General features: G+C 38.0%; 3 protein-coding genes and 1 long non-coding RNA gene across 4 annotated transcripts in view; all 4 read right to left on the bottom strand.

The window, feature by feature from the left end:
- Positions 1 to 4,220: 4,220 nt before the first annotated feature.
- LOC139116803 (uncharacterized) lies at positions 4,221 to 10,782 on the bottom strand. The gene is made up of 6 exons (XR_011548384.1): positions 10,673 to 10,782; positions 10,355 to 10,424; positions 9,145 to 9,209; positions 8,530 to 8,863; positions 7,464 to 7,583; positions 4,221 to 5,062 (listed from the first exon to the last, which is right to left on the bottom strand). It is a non-coding gene; the product is annotated as an uncharacterized lncRNA (long non-coding RNA).
- Positions 10,783 to 11,343: 561 nt separating this feature from the next.
- The window catches only part of LOC139117920 (fibrillin-1-like), a 68,939-nt gene continuing 54,623 nt past the window's right edge, over positions 11,344 to 25,659 (bottom strand). The window contains exon 21 of the mRNA XM_070681157.1: positions 11,344 to 11,471. The gene's annotated coding sequence lies outside the window, so the exon portion shown is untranslated. The remainder of the gene's footprint in view (positions 11,472 to 25,659) is intronic.
- LOC139117923 (latent-transforming growth factor beta-binding protein 1-like) lies at positions 11,445 to 21,690 on the bottom strand. The gene is made up of 9 exons (XM_070681160.1): positions 21,552 to 21,690; positions 20,549 to 20,686; positions 20,012 to 20,257; positions 19,294 to 19,542; positions 15,082 to 15,348; positions 13,566 to 13,694; positions 12,592 to 12,735; positions 12,131 to 12,249; positions 11,445 to 11,471 (listed from the first exon to the last, which is right to left on the bottom strand). The coding sequence occupies exons 1-9, from the start codon at positions 21,652 to 21,654 to the stop codon at positions 11,445 to 11,447; spliced, it is 1,422 nt and encodes a 473-aa protein (XP_070537261.1). The 5' UTR covers positions 21,655 to 21,690.
- On the bottom strand, positions 22,743 to 25,464 carry LOC139117922 (EGF-containing fibulin-like extracellular matrix protein 1). Its single transcript, XM_070681159.1, has 6 exons — positions 25,308 to 25,464; positions 24,779 to 24,905; positions 24,356 to 24,499; positions 23,663 to 23,785; positions 23,275 to 23,397; positions 22,743 to 22,858 (listed from the first exon to the last, which is right to left on the bottom strand). The coding sequence occupies exons 3-6, from the start codon at positions 24,462 to 24,464 to the stop codon at positions 22,743 to 22,745; spliced, it is 471 nt and encodes a 156-aa protein (XP_070537260.1). The 5' UTR covers positions 24,465 to 24,499; positions 24,779 to 24,905; positions 25,308 to 25,464.

Below are 25,659 nucleotides of genomic sequence, written 5' to 3'. Positions count from 1 at the left end.
TTGAATTGTAAAATAGAATTCGGAATGGCATGTTGTGTTGTAAAATCAAAGTAGTAATTTGGCATCGATTGGACACCATAGTCTATGGACTGCCTTATACATGGGAGTCTAGGGACTGCCTTATACATGGGAGTCTATGGACTGCCTTATACATGGGAGTCTATGGAGGTGAAAACTAAAAAGTCCTCTGACACGGCCAAATTTGATCGCATTGTGAAACAAATCGACGTGCATCTGTATGAGGTAGAGTACTATCCTTGTACCAAGTTTGAACGAAATCGCTCCAGGCGTCTCTGAGATATCTGCGTGAACGGACGGACGGACGCACGCACGGACGGACGGACGGACGCACGGACGCACGGACATGACCAAACCTATAAGTCCCCCCCCCAGACGGTGTCCGTGGGGACTAATTAAGTATGTGTACAGTCACATCAAATTTGGTTCAATATTTCTTGAGATATAGCCCTATGGCAAAAAAGTCATAAAATATGCAAATGAGCAATTAATTAATAAGCCACACCCACCAAAATCTAATCAGATCTAAGTCTCATCATGATAATACCAAATACCAAATTGCATGACATTGGACCTAAGGGTTCTTAAGTTATGAGTGGAACAAAATCTGTCTACGGACGGACGGACGGACGGACGGACGGACGATGGACAGACGGACACACCACACAGACATTGTGGCGACAAAGGACACCTTTGGTGCTTCGCACAACGGTGTCCACCAAGTGTGTTATATAAAAATTAAAGTAGATGAGATAAGATTTGTACATTAAATCAACATTACTTCACCATATACCATCCAATTATCACAAATTAGTTCCAATCATGTTTGATAGAAAAAATCCGCTGAATTAAAGCCCAGTTAGATGTTAAAGTTTAATTATAGCATAAATAGCCCTGTCTCTTAATCCCTTCATAATTGGCAATAATGGACACATGAAAGGAACTGGCAGGAGCTCCAGAGAAGGCCCATTTTACAGTACCATACCCAGATATTATACATTTTTTGAACATCCCTGGTAGTGGCTCTGAAGTTAACTTTTCCCCGACTCCCTATTTTAAGTCAGTTGTTTATGCAAAAACTTATCTTATAGCTGTTTAACAGTTAAAATGCAGTCAACCTAGAATTCGAAGCGCTGCGAATCTCATAGAAACACGATATGGTGATAACCTGACAAAGTACAGCATCTAAGAGCCATTGTTATGATCAGTTTTTTGACAAAAAATTATGCATATCAATTTCTTGACAAATTAATTGTGCATATATCAACGGTGTATAAGTTTCTTTACTTGAAAAACCCTGCTTCATTTTCAGGCCAACGATTCAGTACATACACTGCACTGAAGAGAGCAGTAGTTTGTATTTGTCAATTGGTCAAAAGAGATCATTGAATTGTCATTCCATGAGATTTTGCACTGTAATTGAGTATAACCGGTAATCGGCGGTACTGTCGAGACAGCTCGAGTCGCCCCTAGTTCATTCGTGTTTTTGTGGTAATTTTTTTCTTTCTCTCTGCGGTAAAAGAAAGGGATAACGAAGAGGTACTTGGCCATTGTACGATAGGAATTTCATTTGAACCAGCGATTCTCGATAGCAGAGGAGTATTTATTGTACACGAAATCACAAAAGGCGGAAGTTTTTTGCATGCTGACGATACCGCATGAATGAAAATGTTTTTATGGTGTGACCTACAGGTCAAGTCGAGGTCGAGCATTTACACCAATGAGAACACTTGGATACAGTGCGTCATCGCTTTTCCTTCAACTGATTGGCTGTTACAGGTGAAACCACTGATCACATCCCAATTCTCCGTGTAGGCAAACGTGCTAATCGCTCCAAGGGTAAAAAATATCGCAAAAATTCTCCCTCAACCCGGATATAGTTTTTATTTGGCGTGGAATTCCCTTTAAATAAAAAGCCATAAGATTGTGCATCGTTGGTAAATCTCTAAATTTAATCCTTATGTCCGCACTCAGGTCCTTAGAAAATTCGGTTGCACAACCTCTCTTACTATTTGTCTATTTTGCTTCATGCGTACGATTCTCACTGTTCCAATTTCTGCCGCTGGTGGCGCTGTGCATTCCACTCGCTACAGACACCACACTACGCGTAGCCGATTACACCATAGACCCCCACCCTCTACTGTCTATGATTACACTCAACATGCTCAAGATACTTCGCATTGCGACAGCCCACAGGCCTTCTGTTGACTGGGTAGTTTGTAAAAGTGTAGGTATGCTACGTTCCCACGTTCTTTTCTGTAGCCTTATCACCAAGGTGTGAAAAGACTTATCCGGCATGCAAGAAAACTGCCTGTTGTGGTCGAAAACATTCCAACTTTTCCCCACACAGAAACTGGGCACTTTGGATTATTCATACCTATCTTAATCCTACTGTTCGTAATGTTTATGTCGTAAACACATCTATCGCACACTTTAAACACCTTTCCCGGGTTCTTGAACCCGGTTGGTCAAAATTGGCTGTTCTGGCCTTTTTGATCACCCCTCTTAAAATGCTTGGATAGTTGACTTGGAAAACAATTAACATTAAAAGTTTCATTAGCAATTAAGCCAAACACCGGAGACATCATGAGACACGAACAATCGCAACAACACCAATTCAAAGAAAAGTCAAATTAGACTCCACGAACAGCAAAAATTACAAAAATCTGAAAGCTATCTGAAGCTGCTAAACTCGCACTTCTAGAGATACCCTTTCAAGAATCGCGATAAACCAGCTTGCAAACAGTAGACAAATTACCATAAAAAAAACCTTTGTTTTGTCTTCGTCAACACAAAAGATTACGTACACGAATGCGAAAGGCAATTACGCAACACTAAGTATTATACACAACTAGCCAGTGACGACACAGAACAAACAGTAAACAAAGTACACGAACTATTAAACAAAATGTACGAGAACAAACACATCGATCATGATACTTGTATCTTGATCAAGAAAACATAAAAGTCGTACCCCGCAGTGGTACTTATTGCCTAAAAATTCACAAACCTCGGCAAAATTCTAAAAGACACACTATTCAAAACAAAATTAACTGAAGTAAAGAAACATTGAACAAACAAACTGAACCACCAACGAGAACTCACAACGAGACCCAAACATTAATATACTTGCCTCGCTACTCGAAGAGCAAGACCACTAAAATGCATTAAAATAATTTTTCACAAACACAAACTAAGGAAAGAATCTACACTGCGACTGATGAGAAACCACTCTCGGGTTTCGAAACGCAAGCGTCAAAGGGCCACTCTATCAACTCTGTAACACAATAGGTCCGACTGCGTCTCGCCATAAGCTTTCCCCACACAAACAAAACATTACCGTACACACTGACCCAAACTTCCCTACAAATATCCGACGCGAAACAAACATTTTTGTTAACACAAACAATCGGATAAGAATGTAGGAACACATTTTTGAAAGGAATCAAACATAACTCGACACAAAAACTTTTGGATAGTTAGGTGGGAGCCTCTTTCACACTTTTTACATTCATTGCTCTTGTGTGGGGGGTTGTCAACCTGATGTAATCGCAAATCCTCAGATTTCCATCTGATATAGGTATGTACGTAAACAAGAAAAGTAAACTCATGAATTTTAATAGACGGGGTGGCTAAGACCAATTTCAATAGAGATTGGTCTCAGCCACCCCGTCTAAGTCTGTGTGGGGAAAAGTTGTCATGAAACAAACACGAATCCTACAATTAGTTACCCCGTTCGACGCGGAAGGCTCTGTACTGTCAAAAAACACTCTCATGTCACGATAAAATTAAAACTTTAGGAGAAACAAGGCATTTCTGGCGTCCACCGTTGTAATAACGCAACTCATTATCATAATGGTACGCCGTCCACATCGCTGATTGGTCATCAACGGCATCAGACATATATATATATATATATATATATATATATAATATATATATATATATATATATATATATATATATATATATATATATATATATATATATATATATATATATATACAGATTTGTGTGTGTCTAGGTGTGTGGTAGGCACAATAATCATAACAACTTTATGTCAGGTGTGATTACTGCGTTTACAGAAACAACACTAACTATTACATCTTACATTTTGAATGTCTATATTAATGACATCGATAAATACTTATAACAATTATTATTACAAAACGATATAAATTCAGAAACACTGTTATTTTTCTTGTATATGTAATAGAAACTGAATACCGCATTAACTGCATTATGTTTTTGACATCATCACTAGTGCAAAATATTTCTGGTAGATCTTCATCCATACGCAATGAAAATATCGCTAGAATGATGGAGACATAGACTAAATTAAATACTTAACGGGCATGTCAACGCATTTCCGACTTCAACGCATGCTCCATCATAGACCATAGAACGAGGTCCCCATGACCTCGGGTCTTCAACAACACGGACTATGGCTTAAATAAAATAGTTGATTTGATATCGTTACCAATTAAAAAACTTGAAACAAACTGCAAACGATGACCGCCTGTATCGTTCAGTGAAACCTTGCATTATACAGTTAGAACAAAAATTTCATAGTAAACAAAATGACCTTAAAGGTCATAAAAATTATCACAAAATTATTCGTCCTTTCTACAGATCAATTTCATAAATGATTCACACCGTTACCTTATTTTAAGTACAAATTATACCAGACAATTTTTTGTCCACTTAAACTACAAAGGATTAAGCTCATACATACACGTATAGTAACGTACATATAAAATCACAAATAACAACAATAATAAGATTCCTGGGGTATACAATAATGTCCGGTTGTACTAACAGGAAGAGTTCACTGTACTAGTATTTCATAATAAGCACCACAGAAGCCACCATGAAAGATAATAACGTACTAGCAGAGTTATAAAAGACCACTCCATTTTGACTGACATCTTATCTTACATGTATGTTGGCGAATTGGTCAGTGTGGTGGTTGCAGTAAGCGAGCTCTTGGGATCTTGAATTCTTTGTCTATTTCAATAGTACCCAATGGGTTATACGGTGCATCCTGTAAAATATCAGATATATATATATATATATAATATATATATATATATATATATATATATATATATATATATATATAATATATATATATCACAAATTACTTCAAGTACAAAGTAATTATAGATTGTTTGTCTGTCTGTCTGTCTGAAGATTGCAGGATGCATGAAACTTAAACGGGAGTCAAAAGACCGTGGGCGTGCAATAGGCGGATTACTGATGACGCAGGCATTTGCATACACTAGGCCGGAGTTTTTAAAAAATTTCATAGCATCGCTTTGACCGTCAGATAAATTTAATTAATCATCTTATGCACTTTAGTGACTTTTGCAAAGATGAGTCAAATGGTCGTACAGGGAACACAGTTTGAAACATATGCGTTCTCTGACAAAAAAAGAACTTTTTTTTCAGTTTATTTTCAACTCAAGTTTAGTCGCTATTATATTATCAGACATCTAATGTAAGATATAATGACAATTAACGCCAAAAACATGGGAAAATTATGGGATTCTGGGACAAAACTCGGCACGTCGAATCATTTGCATACATTTGCATAGATTTGCGATAATCCGGCTTTTATAGGAGAGTTCTGTTTAAGTAACAAATATCACTCCTTTGTACTTGAAGTAATTTGTGTTTTGTATGACGCTCTGCTTTCCGCATCGAGCATGGTAATTTCCACACACAGACACACAGACACAGACACACAGACACACAAACACACACACACACACACACACACACATGTATATATATATTATATATATATATATATATATATATATATATATATATATATATATATATATATATTGTATTTGAAATTATTCATGTTATATTATCTATCACATACAAACACCCAGAACCCAGATTTTTAGACAGTGTGACATCCCACAATTAGAATCATATGGTTTACAGGATTCCGTATTCCCGTTCTTCTGACATCAGAAATAAGAAATAGAGTAACAGTGCCTGCACTTTTCTCTCCTTTTTTTCTGACGAGATAGTACAGTTTGTCGGCGTTATCGCGTAGACGAAATGACATTAAATGGTTTATGAAGAATGATTGCGAATCAAAAATACTATAAACATATGATGAAAAATCCCCAGGCATCGACAAACGATGGTCATGTCAGTTTATTTGTGTCAAATGAAAGCGTCCACTATCGTCTGCTGCTACAAGAGCAAGCTCGTCCACCAAGCCGTAAATCCCCGAGTCACGTGTTCATATTGAAACACTTCTCACAATCGGTGAGAATCGAGCACACGAAAAATCAACAATTAATGCTGTCAAGCGCTAATACAATATTGAGCATAGGCAAAGGATTCAACGAATGTTTAGTATCAGTAGTAGGCCACATCAAGGGAAAGTGAGATCATCGGCGCTACCACTGTGAACGTTGTTTTCAGTAGCTTGTCATTCCTCGACCCGCCCGAACGGTTTCCTCAAAGTTGTTTGAGTGCAATCTCATATATATGGTACAAGAGATAGTTGGCTCGAACAAATGCCAAACGATACATAGCAAATATTAAATGCTTCTTTGTCCGCTTTGTTTACTATTACGGAAATCGTTTTTGTTTCATTTATAATTCAAGATAGCTTTTTTGCGCCAAACGATTCCGCTGACTTCTTCATACTGCATCGTACTTCAATTTGAGTTCCGCTTGTGCACTGTGGTTGCATCAATAATAGACAAGAACAATGTGATGTACAGTTTAATTGTGGTTTTATGACATAACTGAAGTCAAGATTTGACATGATCTTGAAATAGAGCAGACAAACTGTCATCTTCGTTGGAAAGTGTTCGATCATGCAATAGGGCTAACTGTGGTAATGTAGAGGAAAGCGTGAATGTGTACAGGATAGCAACAATGAATGACAAATTTTGAAGTACCTTTTGATGGAATCACGTTACCTTCACATACTATGCTGCATCTGATGGTTAACATTTCCCTAATGATGATGGCTGTTGCCATTCAAGTTTGTAAGAATATTCGACAGAGAACGACTGTTAAAAATACCATTTGAGCACTCTGACTGGAAGCGTGCGATATCGACTCGTCCAAATTATATACTATAGAAAAATGTTTGTATTCGGAATAAAAATAAGACGACATCGAAACCTAGTCTAGGTTCACTCCTCATAGCTGTATTCCCCGCATACCAACTCATTGGATAGTTCATCTATGTTAGGGGATCCCTAGTCTTCGATGACGTCAAACTCGCTCGAAATATTGAAAGATGTTATAATAGTCAAGCACACACAGATAGATGGATAATAGATAGATTATTAGATAGATAGATTACTTGCATTAAAGTTGTATACTTTGCTTTCAACCTATAGAGTCAATCTCTGCTACACTCGCTCTACTCGCTATATTCCATCGCCGTACTAAATTCTTACCGTGTATTCATGAAGTTCTGACCCATCAACGACAAATGGCCGTACAAATTCACTGTTCAGTGATGGATCTGACATATCTACAGCCCTCTCCGCCCGATTTCCACGAGGAAACAGGAGCGTCTATGACACATAAGAGTAAAGGGAGTCAATTACAACCATGTCAAAATCTACATATACAGTTTCTATCAGAAAAATCTGCATGAGAGAAGTTGCAAATTTACTTTGGATATGATGACGTATACCATACGTTGCAAGTCTGATTGACACAAGTGAATGATATATTGAATCAGGATATTCAACTTGGTGGAGTGTAAAGAAAGTTGTCTGCAGCTCACATGATACAGTCACTATTAACTGTCTTTGCTTTCAATCTGCCATTTCCCTGTTAGGATAACATGAATATACAGTGCAGCACTCTCGTCAAAAATACCGTAACACCAAACTTGAATGTCCGTCGTTTTGCTTTACTTCATCACTTCGACAGCTTTATTCCTGCCCAAAATTAACTATAAATCAGGCATAAGATTCACTGATGCCAGAATCTCATGTCAAAGAGACAGCTTGATTTTTTCAGGCACGAAGGCTGATACAAAAAGATTGATATCGTGAAAGATTCAGTAGTGTGGATTATGAAGAATTATGAAGAATTATTAACATCTTGCTGTGAATCTCCCACCAGCTGTCTTGTCCCACACGATAATCGCTATGCAAAACATACCTTGTAATGTGGTGTTAATTTTTTCAACTCTAGCTTTGACCGGTCATAATATATACCCGTAACGTTTCTCGTCTCGAGCAAATGCGATTAGCTTTCAAATAATACAATTAATAACTTGTTGTCTCATATATCTTGACATCAAATTTGTGTAGCATATCAGTTAAATTTCATTCGTAAAGTGCACCATCTATATACGTCTCTGTTACAAAGGTGTTGACGTGGCAAATGTCTGTTAACAAATGGATGAATACTTATGGGTGTGAATATTTACAATCGAGTTATCCCTTGCCGCAACGTTTGTAGACATTTCCCCTATTATCTATAAAGGTGAGCAGTCGATCGTGTTACCTGGAAATCCCTCGCCATAACCATTGCACTACGCAGTCTTTCAGCTCTGCCATGTGGGATACCCATGTGAGTGCTGCCTGGGCTAGCCCTTTCATCTTCACCATACGAACTGCTGCTGTAATTGTCCCAGTGCTCCTCCTCTCTGTAATAATCAGAGCCGATACGTTTTCGTCCTGACCAAGAAAGCGTCCATGGCCGGTGAGCATTTTCTACGTAAGGTTTGGCTTTTTCTTCAGAAATCGTCTGTACAACACCAGAAACAGAATCAAGGCAAGCAAAATGAAACCAGCTGTGAGGCCCGTCGATACTCCAATTATTCCTGCCAGACCTAAACCTGTAATATAAGCAGACAGCACTTAGAAGCTCTGATTAGAAGTCTAACACGCAGCTTCTGCTCGGCTCCATCAGCACAATTTTAGTGGTCGAGGTTTAAACAGCGAGATGGAGAAAATATGGCAATACCAATGTAACATCTTTTTTCAATCTAAAGTGCAAAGATATCCCTGGAAGAAGCAATGAATTGCTGAGACCGATATTTGATAAAACTGAGTTTTGCAAACACATAATTCATAAAACAAGACTGTATAAATGGACAAAACCTTAAGGCTCACGAACCTCGTTCTTCTATTGTCAGGGACTTTACCACTTGGCAAATATCACCTTCAAACTTGTATGAGCACCTGCATTGTTGAAGTAATGACACAATGTACAGTGAAAGAAGTCATTCTTGAAAAATATTGTGCCTCTGTTGTATGCACAGAAATTAAATCGTTTTCTCTGTCTATGTTTATATGATTAAAGAGGCACTCCCACTTGGTAACATTTTTAAAACACATTTTTTTAATGCCAACGGTCGATATTTGACGTGGCGACTGCGCGCGGATCGCGAGATATCGATAAAAACACGTCATTTCCCGAGCGTATTTTTCACATCCCGAAGTTTTACGATCGTTTCTGATTTTGACCCGAAATCCCCCGAAGGTTTGTTGTTGTGCTGATTGACGATATTCTAGGGAGTCTACAATAAGTTCTAACGACGCAATTAATTTACTTCCCACTGCAAAGACTTTATACAGCATTATGCCATTACCTCAGGTAAGTTTTGTAAAACTTCTCCTTAGTTTTGTCATTTTCACTGTTCTAAATCAGTTGTACTATATTTTTAACCAATACTACATACACATCAGTTTTTACGTGTCAAATATTAGCTGCCTCTGATGACTGCATTTTGTCGCCTGCCACACAGTACGCCGCGCGCGTGGTAAGCGTCTATGCGTACCACTCGGCAGCCGCCATGTATCAACCGCACGTAACTGCTAGACACCTATGCGAATTCTGGTGGAATCAGCAAACTTTGTTTTCCGTTTTTATCTCAGAGTCCGTAAGACTCGGCTTTCCCAAGGGGAGCATGACCGCGAGTGGTACTGTGGCGTACAGCAGCGTTAGCGTAGACTCGTACTTCATAGCTTAGTTTACAATGGCCTCAGTGCCGAACGTTCGATGTTCGGAAGCTGAATTTAGGTGGGCCACCGGAATTCAAACTTTAAATTTTTTGAGGACATGTTTTTTATCGATATCTCGTGATCCGCGCGCAGTCGCGACGTCGAATATCGACCGTTGGCATTAAAAAAATGTGCTTTAAAAATGTTACCAAGTGGAGTGCCACTTTAAGATGAGATGTAAATACACTTTACATTTAATTTTCTACGACTGCGTGTGTCATTGCTTATTCCGTTTTTCTTCAAAATGCCAAAGCCACTTTCAAACTCGTCGATGCAAAACGCCCACAATAGCAAAATTGTAAGGGTACCATTCTTTTACTTACGTGCATGTAAAATTATCATCTTTTTCCGTACACGTTCCTCCATTTTCACACGGATTAGGGTTACATGGATCTATCATAAAGAGGAGTTGAAATTTGACATGACGTGCTATTATAATTAGTCCAATGACCAGGTGGAAAACGAACAATATTACACATGCAATTTAAAGACGAAATTTCATCGCATGTTAGCTGTAACTATGTTACAATCTGAATTAAATATCATACATCAAGATGTACACCGAATGTGATGCAGATGCTTTCCATGTACTATTAGTAGTAACAGAACGTGATATGTATACACCAGGGTACGAGACTCACCTGCAACACAAGTAAAGGTACCCTCTACATCTACGCATGTCTGGTCATTCGTGCAATGATGTCTATCTGGACTGGAACATACCCTGTCCTCATACTCTGAAATAGATGGAACAAAGTAATAAGCGGTAACATAATGATTGGATTCGAAAAGTAATTGTTGAAGAATGAATAGCGTGACACTAACCTTCAAACCTCACTTCAGTGACAGTGAAATTGAACAAAGTACCATTTTAACATTTTCGTTGATCGCGTCCCCCAGATTTTGTGTGGTGACATTTTCCTTGTCATGCCAGGTGGTGGTGTAATCGACTCCAACGCTGCCTCTTGTGAAACCAAGAACAGTTGATCCAATGTATATGTTTGGAAATTGGGCCTTCATGATCATGTCGATCTGTAGATAAGGTATTAACATTTTCTTCACATTTAGATATAATGTGACTTCTTCTGAAACCAAACATTTTGATCAAAATATACTAAGCATATGTTGTATTTCATAGGAAGAAACATTACCTTTCTTTTGATTTAGAAATTTAGAAATGTTTCTTTCAGCAATTTCTGTGCTATTATTATGTTTAAACTCAGAACAATAGGTTTGGAAAAGATTATCCTGTTTTGGAAACAATGTCATAATGTAAGTGAATACAAGCTACAGAGGTTTCATAACAACTCACCATTTTAATGAAACTTTCAGCTAAAGACTTGAACTCATTTGACTCGGGATCGTTTAATTCAGGTGTGTAATCAACTTCCTTGCCATGAATTTCTTGGATCTTCAAAGTACCCTTGAACAGTTGAACAGCTGTTGACAAAAATGAAATATTACTTTTTAAGATTATTTACGCTTTTGATGCTACACTCCAAATTCCATTGAGATCGTCAAACTCAGTTCATATGTAGGTAAGTTCAAATGGCAATGCATAATTATTATACAACTTGTTTCAAGAAGCGAACTGCTATAATAATGCAGATGAACTGGCTTATCGAGTAGCTCTATTGGTAGACTACCTTCTGACTGCTGTCGACAGCAAAGTTCACATTGACTTTTGTCGACCACGTCACAGAAGAAAGATACTTCTTCAAGACATTACAATTATCCTTCGGTATGATGCAGCTTAAATCTTTGCATCGTAAAAACCTACATCTCCCCTCTGCGCCAAGAGGAGGGGTAGGTAGGTGGGCGGTTAGGGAAGTCGGTTACGCAATAAGCATGTCTGCATGCCTGCATTCATGCATATATGTTTGCGTGTGTATCATACAGCACTGTGACATTTTATGAAAGTGTTATACAAGCGTGAAATACCATAATATGTATCTGACCTTGGTAATGACAATTGTTCATCAGGGCACTGAATCCTTCAGGCATACAAACAACATACATTTCTTCAGTTTGTCTCTCATTATTTATAGTTAATGTTATTGAAATGCATTCACTATACTTCTTTATTTACTAATACTTACGCGCACATTCACCATGGACGAATCGCCGGCTAGCCTTGCAAAGACACTTGTGTCCCCTTGCTTCATTTTACAATATTCGGTGTCTCGATCACATGAAAAATCGGTACAGTTATTGGTGCCTGTTGTGTAGAAATGAACCATAGAAATTCAATGTGAACACTGATACCCGCCAATGAGTGTTGTACAAAAGATAAAAAAGATACCTTATGAACATTAGTGGCAATTCATTAAAATAGTCGCTAAACCCGATTAACCAGTCTTTTCAAAAATGGAAAGCTGGAACAAAACGTCAACAGTTTAACTCGAGCTCGTATTAAAATGTGTATTTCCGTTTACATACAAATGTAATCATTTAGGCTTGTCCACCTTAATTTCTCCAAAGACTCACAAATTGTGTTTCTTAGTTTGATTTATTTCTAATTCATGTGTTATTTTGACTCTTTGTTATTTAAGGGTCTCACCTATACAGATTCTACCGGGCGAATTTATACTATCCACCGAAGCATCGTCATACCCGTCATTGCAACGGCACTGATAACCCATGCCAACGCCTGTTGGCATACACTGTGCGCTCAAAGAACAATCGTTGTTATCACAGGCAACAGCTGAAACAGATAACAAATGTTAAGGTTGTGCCGGGTGCTTGAGGAATATATATAAACCACGGCGACAAAATAAGGATTCTATCATACTATTCCTATACAGCTCTACAATATTAACAACGGTAGATGTCTATCTACAGCATCCTACTTGGAGGTAAGAAGAGGATAACGTACGCGGAATAGACCGTTGAAAAGAATCGTTTTCATATACTGCTTGGATGTACAACATCTCCGATACCACTAGTGTCGACACATTTCGCTCTAAAATCTGCAGAACTTTTTCAAATTCACTAATTTCTCATCGAGTTGCTTTGTCTTTGTTTTGTTACTCACTCATACAAATCCCATTAAGTTCATTTTTGTTGCTTGAATGTCAGTCATTTTTTGAAAATGTTAAAAGTATTGTCACAGTCTTGGCTCTTTGATTTGAAAAACGCTACCAGTAAATGCATTCACCCGGTGATATGGTTGCTTGGTAATGATAACATATCATCGAAGACTTTATGAGTTCCGAAGCGTACTTCAAAATCAAACTTTGCAATAACAAGAAGCCTGACAATGACAGACGAAAAAGCTCTTGTTTCATTTCTAAGTATATGCAAGGCTCCATTTTTATGTATAATGCTCCAATGATACCTATGCACAGCATTCAACAGTAAGTAGCGAGCAAAAAGGCTTTACTGTCAACTTCGACACAGGCTTCAAGGGAAGGTGACTTTTACTACATACATGAAACAAATATCATAGCTGCCATCTTTATCGCAATTTTGTAACCCTATAGAAGCTCTAGGACTACAATCAAATCAGAAATTAAAAAGAGTTCATCCACTTACATTGACATGTGCCATCCTTAAAGGCATAACCTCTGCCTTCATCACAGTTGCATTCGTATCCACCGATAGTGTTCTTACAAACTTCAATTGAATTGTTGCAATTATTGTTCGAGTCACATTCATTAATATCTGCAGATCAAAGCATTCAAGGTAGGTTTTGCATTCATGAAAGCAACAAAATGTTCATAGTTTTAAATTATTCTTAGCTCACAATCTTGAAATGAACGTGCCCGATAATAGACAATATAGAATCAAACATTTTAATAGATCATAGATGTTTGCAATGCAATTAAGTGTCATTTGTATCTACAAATCTAATGCTGAAAACGGTTGCCTAAATATTAAGTTAATGTCACATTCATATTTATTTGTCATATTGTTGCTCAGACATAAACACGTATTCACATGATTAATTAGAAAGCATAAAGAGCTTGAAATTCTCCAAACAATGACTAATTAATATTATATAGGGCTCAGCCCTTGGTGTCTCGCCAGGGGTTATTAAAGATTGGCAATGTTATTTGTATTGATTCATGATAAACTGTAATTGTTACTTCATAAACGTTTATATGACAACTATGCCCAGTTTCCTTCTGATGAAAGCAGTTCACGTACGTACACGACGCAAACCCTGCAGCAGGGCAGGTTAGATTTTCTGTAGCGTGTAAAAATTTTGGACAAAAATTGGCAATTTTACAATGATAACAGCCTATTGCGATAAACAAGGGACGTATTATGCAATCATTATCATTGCAATGGTAACCGCACTGCCCACCTTCCACTTGCAAGCTGAAAACTATAGCGTTCCGTCTAAAAACTGGCAATTTTTGAATCTAATTATTGACACAGGGGGCGCTCTTCTATAATTCAATCCCAGCATTCTTTGCGTATGCCCCCGTTCATATGCACGACAGTTTTCTCCCTTTATCTATATTAACGATATTTTGTATCAGCGACAAGGTGCATAATAACATTTACTGGCTAATAAAAGAGGTATATTTTATAAAAGGCATGTTATATAATAGTAATTTGTTTCGTTTTTGTTTATTTACGAGTACTCAAAAAAAATGGCGGCGCCCATGAAAGAAGGGTACACTTCCGGTACTCGCATAGTATATTATGAATAAGCGCATGCGTAGTCAGAAGCCGCTAGCGCGACTATACTGTTACATCTTTAGTAAACCACTGACACTTTTCATTACCACTGTTTCAAACAAAAGGGCCGACTGGTGGAATTAATAGCGCTGATCGCAAATGACGTCATATTTCTTTCATTATCACTCAAAAATAAATATTTGTGCACATTTCCCGCAAGAACGACGAAAACAACACCTGCTAGTGTTATAATGGATACTTACTTATGACTCAAACTATGCAACAACACAATTTGTCAGGCAGCAGTGAGCGATGTCGCGGGCGTGCAGCTATATTTAGTAACAACCCTGAAATCGCGATCTGCGCTATATTCATTTGACAACCAACTCTCGATATGATATGAAAGGTATTGTTAGCCAACCTTTACAAGACGAGGTGTCGTTTTCGTAACCTTGGTCACATACACAGCTGTACGACCCAAGAGTGTTTTCACAGTGAGAGTTCATCGGACAGAATGGTGTTTCCTCCAAGTCCGTGCATTCGTTTATGTCACTACAACTTGTTCTACCGTCTCCTGTGTATCCTGTTTTACAAGTACACTCATAACTTCCTGGAAGGTTGACACATTCACCACCATCAGCATCGGACTGGCAGTTGTTATCATCATTTCTTGCACATTCGTTGTCATCTAGTACGGGGCAAGTAAGGAAATATTTAATTTAATATTAAAGAGGCACTCCCACTTGGTAACATTTTTAAAACACATTTTTTTAATGCCAACGGTCGATATTTGACATGGCGACTCCGCGCGGATCGCGAGATATCGATAAAAACAAGTCCTCAAAAAAGTTAAAGTTTGAATTCCGGTGGCCCACATGAATTCAGCTTCCGAACATAGAACATTCGGCACTGGGGCCATTGTCAACTAAGCTATGGAGTACTAGTACGAGTCTACGCTGACGCTGCTGTACGCCACAGCAGTACCACTCTCGTCGGTGAGCGGTCATGTCCCATGGGAGAAAGCCGAGTCCTACTGACTCGGCAAAACAACCCCGAAAAACAAAGTTTGCTGATTCCACCAGAATTCGCATAGGTGACTAGCACAGATAGGTGCAGTTGATACATAGTATGCATAGTGGCCGCCGCGTGGTATGCGCGCATACCACACGCGGCGGCCGCTATGTATCGAACCACGCGTAACTGTGTGGCAGACGACAAAATGTAGTCATCAGAGGCAACTAATATTTTACACGTAAAAACTGATATCTATGTGGTATTGTTTAAAAATTTAATACAATTGATTGAGAATAATGTAAACGACAAAAACTAAGGAGAAGTTTTAAAAAAGAATTACCAGAGGTAAAGGCATTGATAATGATGTATATAAAGTCATCGCAGTAGGAGGTAAATTAATTGCGTCATTCGAACGTTTTGGACTGCTTAGAATATCGTCAATCAGCACAACAACACACTTTCGGGGGATTTCGGGTCATAACCAGAAACGATCGTAAAACTTCGGGATGTGAAAAATACGCTCGGGAAATGACATGTTTTTATCGATATCTCGCGAACCGTGCGGAGTCGCCACGTCAAATATCGACCGTTGGCATTAAAAAAATGTGTTTTAAAAATGTTACCAAGTGGGGTGCCTCTTTAAGAAATTAATTAAAATTTAATGAATATTTTCAAAAAATTGATTTGTAGCATAAGATACTGTGTTGGGTCACAGAGTAACATAAACAGAGTGGCAACACTTGCATGCCTTTTGTTCCATGGTCGTCTCGGTAGACTATTGGCTTTTATATTAAAATGAGCTTCAAAGGTGTTAAACTTTTTGGAGGCTTTGTTTGTGGTTGATAATTACACGAGATTATGCGAAACATACGACGAGATGGCATCGTACTGCCAGTCGCGTAACAACCATAGTTACTTTGTGAGCTCTCAGGCCAGAAACACTGCTTCACGCCAATCAAAACATAACACGCCAGCAGTTTCATAAACATGTCCTTTCTTGACGCACGTGTAAAGACGGTATGACTGACCGTAAACCATTGAGTAAACCAGACAGTATCGATAAAAGACTTTCAAATTTGGTTCAAACACACTCATTATATATTCATAAAAATATGAGAGGAATTTTTAAAACGGTAAAACCCACTTCCTAAAGCTCAAAACACTCCCGCTTTTGCCAGCACATCCATTTCCATCAGCACCACACGACAACAACAACACAAACTTTGTCGAACATACTTTCGCTTAACAATTGGTGAAAATCCGAAAATTACCGAAGGGTGCATGGTCGGCACTCTTCGGAAAAGAGAGCCAAGAGCTTCGTGAGGCGAGGCAAACATGGATTGCTTACGTAACCGCTTCACGCCTTAACAATAGGTGTTGCCACTCTGTGTATGTTACTCTGTGGTTGGGTGTAGCGCTCTTAAAGAGAACTCTCCCGAACGTAGTTGAGACTGTAGACATGCGTATGGTCATTATGAATATCGTCCTTATATCGTCCTTCCAAAAATAACAAAGTAAGAATTTTAAAAAAAGAACTAGCTGATGGTGATTGGCAGTACAACTTATTTTTTCATAAACTGACTAGTATCTTATTTTCGAACGGTAGCAGTAAGGAATGGTTTTAAATTGTGGCACGCCGGGCAAATTTGGCACACTTAATCGTTACATTGTTGTCATAGCTCATCTATCTGAGTAATGACTGACGTTGGTTGACTCATCATAGATTTGTTTGACTGTATGTTTCATATTGGTTTGGCTTGTATTCTATATTGTTAAGGACATAATGTGCAATACCTATTAGTGATATTTTCGAAATAGTTGGGAAAAGCAATAAATATAGCAAATAGCCGGTATGGGCAAAAAAGACACCTACATGTACCTCTCGTTAAATGTCAAATCTTCAAACTGTCGCGAATGTATCATTGGAATCAGTCTTTTGAAATGGAAATATAGTCTACAGAAGGTGTTCGAAATATAAAATGCAATATGCTAGTTACATGAATATTACACTTTGACAAAGAGTTATTATCATTATCACATGAACTGGCCCGAATCTCCACCTGTGTGGCATAGAACAGGAAGGATAAGAAATCCGAATTACGTCTGTTGTACGTCATCTACCGGAACTTTTTTCGTGCATAGTAACGTTCATTCATGCAGGTCAACGTTGCGACACAAACAGATTTGTTGTGATCGATGCCGTGCTCGCTCGCACGTTATTTTTACAAAAGGTGACCCGATAAATCCAGACATGGAAACATAGAAGGCATATTTGTCCAACGAAATTTCAAGTCGCCAAAACTATAGCTTTTCCCGAGAATCGAATGGAGATACCGATGATCGTTTTATTTTAATGCTCAGTAAATTCTCGCTCGGAATCAAACTTGCAGCGCGGCATAATAAGCATATAAGGCTGTAGCGAAGACATAAGCTGTCGAGCTGTGTGCAGCGCTGTGGAATCCCATGTACTTCGAAAGTTGACTCAGACAACACTCAAAACAGTTTCCGTCAAGTAACAAAATTAGGATGTATCCACGGGCGAGATATGTGTCACTGCAAACATCAAAGTCCGTAAGACGAAAACATTGACGACCGAGATCGGGATTGACGAGTTGACACCGGCAGAGACCGGTGACGGCAACGTTGTGGAATGAGTGTGTCATCGAACGGAATCTTTCGCGCTCGCCAAGGTCGTAAACTTGTGTGATATTTTGAAAGCCACGGCATCTCTGAGAATGAAGAATTACTGTTTCGATCGTGTCGTTGCATTTACTTCATAAATCTATTTGTAATATTCTATAAGGAACTCTGAATTCTATGGCTATCAGTCGCTAGCACGGTGAAAGCTATGTCCGCCGATGGCCAACTTGCCTTGGCATCGGTACAGCGCGAGACAATGATTGACACGTTCACGTGACCGAATCCGTATGTCTGGTTGGTGGAGATACCATTTAATGAAGCAAATTTCAGCTTGATGGGATTCATGAATGAAAGTATCTCCTGGGTTACAGGCCGCTTTACTCTTTAAATGAAAGTAATCCGCGTAAGTAAAACACAAATCGAGACGAAATTCATGTAATTTGTTACGATAATTTTGATCCATCTACGTCAAAAGAAAATAAGAAGACTGTTCATGTGATAAATTATAATCCCATGGTATTTTTATCTGTTTGACGTCATCGTATACTCGTGCTTTTCGCAAAGCCGCACAACTCCTTGCCTTCAGCTCGAAGTTTTACGGCTCCTCGAAAAACACTCGTATACGATGACGTCAAACAGAGAAGAATATCATGGGATTATATATTATAATTGTTTTAGTAAAAAAAAACTGTGTAATCTGTATAGAGAAATACAAATACACCTAGAATTTGCACAAAGAGGTAAAGTAAATAACCTTCCTCTCATCGTTTAGTATGCAATACACTTTGCCAATAAATAAAGAGCCGATAAATGTTGCGAACTCATGTCATCCAAGGTCTCCTAGCCGTATCCTCAGTGCATCAAAACAACAACACTTTGGCAAGATGTGACCTTGGTTGCAATTCATAAACCATTTACCTGTGTTCGACGATTTTCGAAAGAAAGATGAAATGCTTACATGAATTAAAAGAGTCATTACCTTCGCATACTGATCCAACCATATGATAACCATCAAAACATCGGCAGTAATATGACCCGACTGTGTTTATGCAGTCTGCTTCGTCAGAGCAGTCGTCAGTCAGTCTCTCACACTCATTTACATCGCTGCAGGTTTTGCCATCTCCATCGAAGCCGGCCTTGCACAAACATCCATACGAGCCAATCTTGTTGATACAAGTAGCATTGGTATGACAGTCATTATCTTCGAAATCATTACATTCATTAATATCTGCAGGATAAAGAAAAAATCACATCTGCATGGTAAAGCTACCATCAACGTAATTGGAACATATAGCAAACTGTTACTACAAAGTTTGTTGCATGACCCTTTACGTATCTCTTTCAGAATGATAAAGAGTTTCAAAAACAGTTTTGAAGAAAGCCATAATAACTTTACATTTATCGATATTTCAAATTCAACTGACGCTAATTCTTATTTTTTTTGGGGGGGGGGAGGGGTGAATTTATTGAAAAAATAAATACCGATATCGTTTTGCAAACTTTCATATGGTAGAAACGTGCCATTCTTTTAGTTCACAAAATAGGTCGTCTAAAGCTGTGGAAATAGCAAATGATTGTACCAGTTTGAAATGCCGAGATACATTCAGATATATATCTATCAAAGTAATTATCAGTTTTTCGTCTTCTCCCCTTGTCATTCAAACAAAAATATATTAGCATAATGATGCATTGCAAACCTTGGCAGTCTTCTCCGTCGCCAACGAAGCCTTCATTACAATGACAAGTGTATGAACCGACTGTGTTGTTACACGTGGAGTCGTCATGACAGGTATCTATATTCTCTTCACATTCATTAATTTCAACGCAAGAATCTTTGCCGTCTCCGCGAAACCCCATGTTGCAAGTGCATCTGTAACTCCCTGGGATATTCGTACATTCAGCATTGTCTGCACAATCATGACCGTTGAGACATTCGTCAATATCTATATACAAATGTATGAAAAAAAAACAATCTTCATCATTTTCGGTTACATTGACACACGACACATGTAAAAGTGAATAGACTTTCCTTTGTTCCAAAAACAGTCGTAGCTCATCCAATTCAATACGTTAAAAATAACGTTAGAAAGTTCTATGTATATTATTAGTAGGACCGTTCTACTTTTTGAAAGATAGTAAGACTAATAGGTGGTTTACATTCATACTCGGTTACAGTTACTCATACTTGATATTAAAGGGTAATTATAATAATAAACGAATGAATTATGTTTTACCATCACATTTGATGCCTGTACCGTTGTAACCGTCTTTGCAAGTACAGTTGAAGTCGCCCAGTCCGTTTACACATACCGCAGCACTAGCGCAATTATCGGCCTGGGGGTCGTCTCTCGGTAACTTGCATTCGTCGACGTCTGTAATGGTAATGCTATATATTCATGTTTGCTAAATTACACTAGCATAAAGGGCCATGAAAATATTCTCCTTTCAGATCAGTAGGTTTGTGAAACAAAATATATATGAAAGCTTTAGACTAGAACTTTCAGATATGAAGTTAGTTATGCTAAACCTGTAAATGTATTCCATACTCTATGCACATTTTTACAAATATTTAATAACTTCGGAATTAAATTACCCTCGTTCACTGCAAAGATATATGGCAAAGATAGTGATTTGTACAATAAATATGTATGCAAGTTCATCGTCATATGAACAAACTAGAAAAAGGTGAACCTCAATTACCGCTATATTATTTCAAAACTTGCAAATACCATTAAGGAGTCGATACTTTTTTGAAGTTTTCTCAACGAAAGTGCGTAAATCAGAATGCAGGTTACATTAACCACACTTAAGGTGGTCAGCAAGAGAGATCTTTATACCGAACACAGGGTATATCTGATGGAAAAGATCAAACAACAAAAGTACTTGTGTTTGTATTTACTAGACAGGTGACGCGTCTATAGATCTCAGTGGTGGTATTTTTTTCATGCCTATTGTTTTTAATAAGCTTCCTAACAAACAGTAAGAGTTACAAACATATTTTCATGATGGACGAAATAAATGATAATATCAGTTACTGAGGCAGTTTTTGACATGGTGACAAACCGGTCCCAAACTTTAACAAACATTGTATCAGTGAATATCTGTATAGGAAAGGATTTGTTCACAATATGGTTGTTTGTGTTCTATATTAGGTTGCTAGGATTCACGGTGGAAAATTCTGACGAACAGAGATGTACCATATCCTTTTCCAGTTAACAATGGTTAAAATTTCCTTACCGACACAGGTTCTACCATCGCCCATAAATCCAGACTCGCATCGGCAGGTAAACGAACCAGCCGTATTGCTGCAGTTGCCGTGTTTTCCATGGCAGTCATGCATCTCAGTAAGACATTCATTGATATCTGAAAGGAAGAATGGCGATCATTAAATTTTTGAACGCAAGCACGAAAGTGGACTTCTTTGTTTATTTAAATACTTGATGAATAAAAACGGGAAATTCAAAAATGATACTGAAATTTACTAAGTAATAAAAACGGGAAATTCAAAAATGATACTGAAATTCACGATCAAAATAACACGTTTTTTTCTTGCAGTCTACATTCACTAGTGTTTGCTAGTATCAACTGTCACTGCAATAATACTGAGATCAATAATTTATTTATTGTTGTATAATTACATTTATAATGCCGTTATAATGACAGACAATCATTCTTGCTTTGACGTATACTGAGCATAACCACCAAAATTCTGTTGACTTTGTTGTAGCCGTTTTCTCCGCTTGAGTTGTTATGTGTTGTTGACTTAACAGCTAAAGTCGTCAGTATTGACTGGCGATTTGACCTTGACCTCCACACTTGGTGTTTTCAGATTCGCTTCATCTTATTTTGACAATCTCCAATTAGGGGCTGCATTCCGATAAGACTGACTTATCTTTTTTTAAATATGTAAAACGACACAGTAAGTCACTATCATATTCAATTTTGGAACCGAACTTGTCCAGTTTCTAGACACAAATGCACCTTTACAGAGAGAGGAGACGTAGATACAATTGGACACCCTGACACGCTGATGCTACCGACTTCTGAGAGCAGTTTAGGTAGTGGACTGTTTTGGACCATGTCTTTTTTGCGCATTAGACTTTCTTTGATATCGCAACCATTAAGGAGCATCATCCTTAAACTTACGTCAAGTCATTGAGTATCTCTCGTTTATACATGGTTTATAATTACATATTCCTGTTTATACACAGTTTAAACAGTTCATGTAAACGGCGACGTGACATTACATATAATATGTTTAGATCTCGAAAGCAACTATTCGCTGTGCCATACTTTGAGCGAATTGTATCCGATGAAGGCATTTTAATTGATGCATTGCCTTCAATGCCTAAAGTTGGCCACACATTTAAAATTTGATGTTTATACGATCTGATATCATTCTCTTTTGAAGAAGGTTGGTTCACACCTTCACATTTCACCGGTACCGTTGTAACCCGTGATACAAGTACAATTGTATGACCCGGGAAAGTTTGTACATATGGCGTTCTGATCGCAGGGATCTTCCTCTGCACATTCATTTTTGTCTGAAAGAGGTAAAAAGTCGTATAAATTTATAGAAAGAAATATAATGGAATCTGTAGGTCACGAGCACTTGCTGCTACGTTAATGAATATTCTTTTACTGTTAAAAACTTACTTTCTGTTTTCATGACTCACTCACTTTTCTCAACAATGCCTTTGCAAATATTGTCGGTAACGAAACATCCAAGCATTTGATTCACTGCGCATGGGACTATCAAGCAATGAAACGATCTTTTGGTATAGCAGAATGTGAAATGACTCAGGACAGACAAGCATTATGATGGGAAGGCCATCACAGACAGTTTGAGCACGACACATGGCAGCAATGGAGTAGTGGGATCAAAGTTAATGGTAAAAATTAAAGTTAAATCGCTCTGTGTTACCGTTGTCGTTTCGTAAATATTAGAGTTCTTACTCACCTACACATAGAAATCCATTGCCTTCATACCCGTCATTACAATTACAGAAGAAGGATCCTTCTGTATTGTTACAAAAAGCATTTCCATCACAGGCAACCGTGCCGTTCTCACATTCATTAATGTCTGTCAAGAAAACACGACAATGGGCATACTCCAGTGTGACAAGTTGAAATAGGAAGGGAAAACGTGTAAGAGGAGACTCGGATAGATTCAGTATCTACAAAGTCCAGAAATATTACCGATGTCAGCAAAGCCAAGGCATTATCGAAGTACCATACTGAAAACTTGGCTAATCAGATTCTCAAAGTCATTGATAATGTATTCCGTTTTCGCTCTTTTGACTAACAACTCAATAACGATTTCAAAGTGCACCATGTTGAATAAATACCTTCACATTCCGAGGCTGTACTGCGGTAGCCATCTTTACATACACAATCGTAACCACCATCGTTGTTAACACAAATCTCACGGTCTGTACAATTATCTTCTCCCAATATGCATTCATCTTCGTCTGTGAGAACCAAATGAACGATTGAATACTTGTTATATGTTCTGCTAATCAAGGTGACGCAATGTTGATCGATTTATGCAACCTTGACGGTGTTAAGATCTTTTACTATCAAATGCATAACTGCCAAATCCAATAATTAGTAGGTATGTCTACAAATAGATATATATATATCCATCTACAATGATTCAAGCACCCTTCGAATTTTACTTTTGACATCAACTCAATATCTCTCTCATGGTAATGTTTTACACAAACTACAAAACCGCTTCACTTAACCTAAAGCAAATTTCCGGTTAAAGATATTTTAATGACTAATACTTTGCTCCAAGAAATGATCTCTTCAAAATAATACGAGAAAATGAAGAACCAGGATTGTGCAAATATTGATGGATAGATTTTCCATTATTACCCCAATGTGTAGATTTCAAGGCAATCACACAAAGCAAACACAGGATCCGAGTCGAGAATCTATCTCCTGGAGCTATCCAAGCAGAAATATGATTTTCGTCATGCACGATATCAATGACAAAGGTTCATATCATTAGACGCCATAAGGTCATTCATCCTCACCAGAACAAGTCCTTAGATCAGCTGTGAGTTCATAACCATCATCGCATTCGCATCTGTAGCCAGGCGTCTCGTCAATGCAGGTATGTTCACAGGCTTGTTTATATTGCATTGGGTCATACTCCGTGTCATTACACTCATTTATCGCTGAATATTGAAATATAAAGTGTCTCTTTGAATACGTTATCAGTCTAAAATGGGGCCCTCTGCAGCCTGTTATTCACTTTAAACACACGCAACTGTCCAATTTTACTTCTGGTGAATAATGCAAGGTTTGTTACTTTAAGTGGCATATGTCAGCAATCTATACACTATGAGAGTAGTATAAAAGTATGGATGAAATTATTTGCTTTCGACATCATCAAAGCAAGTGAAACAAAATTCTAGATCTAATCCTTATGAGAGAGTACTTATATCAGTACATACGTGTACATAGGGTGTCGTTCGTTTCGCTAATCCATATCCCCGATCACAGTAGCAGTTTTCTCGTCAGAGTCATTAAGATAGCAGATACCGTTCATGCAGTCCTTAGAGCAATTCCGCGTTTCATTAACTGTATAAAAGGTGAATTCACTTAAACCATATCTTGTTGAAGAAGAATGACTATATATGAACTTTTCATGCTAAATGTGGATTGACTTCCATCTAATCTACACACGAGTATGCAGGTTTCATTTAACGAACGATTAAATTGTTTGTCGTATACTATAACTGACAGTGTGAAGTATGACGTTTAACATCAATTTCGATAATGTATGGGAATCATTACTATTTATTTATTATAGCCTTTTTAATGAAGCCATGAAAAAAACTCGATTGATCAGTTCTATGTATTGCGCACACGCTTTCCAGAGCATAGATAAGGCTTAAATTATGATATTGATTACAATGCTGAGGTTATATGTTTGAGAACCTTAGAATAATAATTTTAATTAATATTAATACACTGGCTAACCTTTACATGCAAAACCGTTATGATCCAGGTAAAACCGTCCGCACAACTGCATCGATACCCATATGAAGAGTCTTCAGTGCTGTTAGTATCCTCACAAAGTTGAGAGCAATCATCGGTTTCATACGTACACTCGTTGATTGCTAGATTAAAATAGAAATTCATGTTTAGCCGGAATCGAATGATCCTGACGGTAATCAGATCTCTCTCTCTCTCTCTCTCCTCTCCTCTCTCTCTCTCTCTCTCTCTTCCTCTCTCTCTCTCTCTCTCTCTCTCTCTCTCTCTCTCTCTCTCTCTCTCCTCTCTCTCTCTCTCTCCTCTCTCTCCCTCTCCTCTCTCTCCTCTCTCCTCTCTC

This window comes from Ptychodera flava, chromosome 18 (genome assembly GCF_041260155.1).
Source record: "Ptychodera flava strain L36383 chromosome 18, AS_Pfla_20210202, whole genome shotgun sequence".
Classification (NCBI taxonomy): Eukaryota; Metazoa; Hemichordata; class Enteropneusta; family Ptychoderidae; genus Ptychodera; species Ptychodera flava.
This window is presented reverse-complemented; position numbering and strand designations above follow the sequence as displayed.

Bases quoted from the DNA above. Each gene is read 5' to 3' on its own strand.
- LOC139117922 (XM_070681159.1), bottom strand. From the start codon at position 24,464: ATGCAATATAAACAAGCCTGTGAACATACCTGCATTGACGAGACGCCT. The intron at 23,786-24,355 runs GTGAGGATGAAT...TGGTTCTCACAG, and splicing joins TGATCTAAGGACTTGTTCTG to ACGAAGATGAATGCATATTG. The intron at 22,859-23,274 runs GTGAGTAAGAAC...TACCTCTTTCAG, and splicing joins CAATGGATTTCTATGTGTAG to ACAAAAATGAATGTGCAGAG.
- LOC139117923 (XM_070681160.1), bottom strand. From the start codon at position 21,654: ATGCATGACTGCCATGGAAAACACGGCAACTGCAGCAATACGGCTGGT. The intron at 20,687-21,551 runs GTAAGGAAATTT...TTACCATTACAG, and splicing joins CGATGGTAGAACCTGTGTCG to ACGTCGACGAATGCAAGTTA. The intron at 11,472-12,130 runs GTAAGTATTAGT...TTTTGTCAACAG, and splicing joins CGTCCATGGTGAATGTGCGC to CTGTTCAACTGTTCAAGGGT.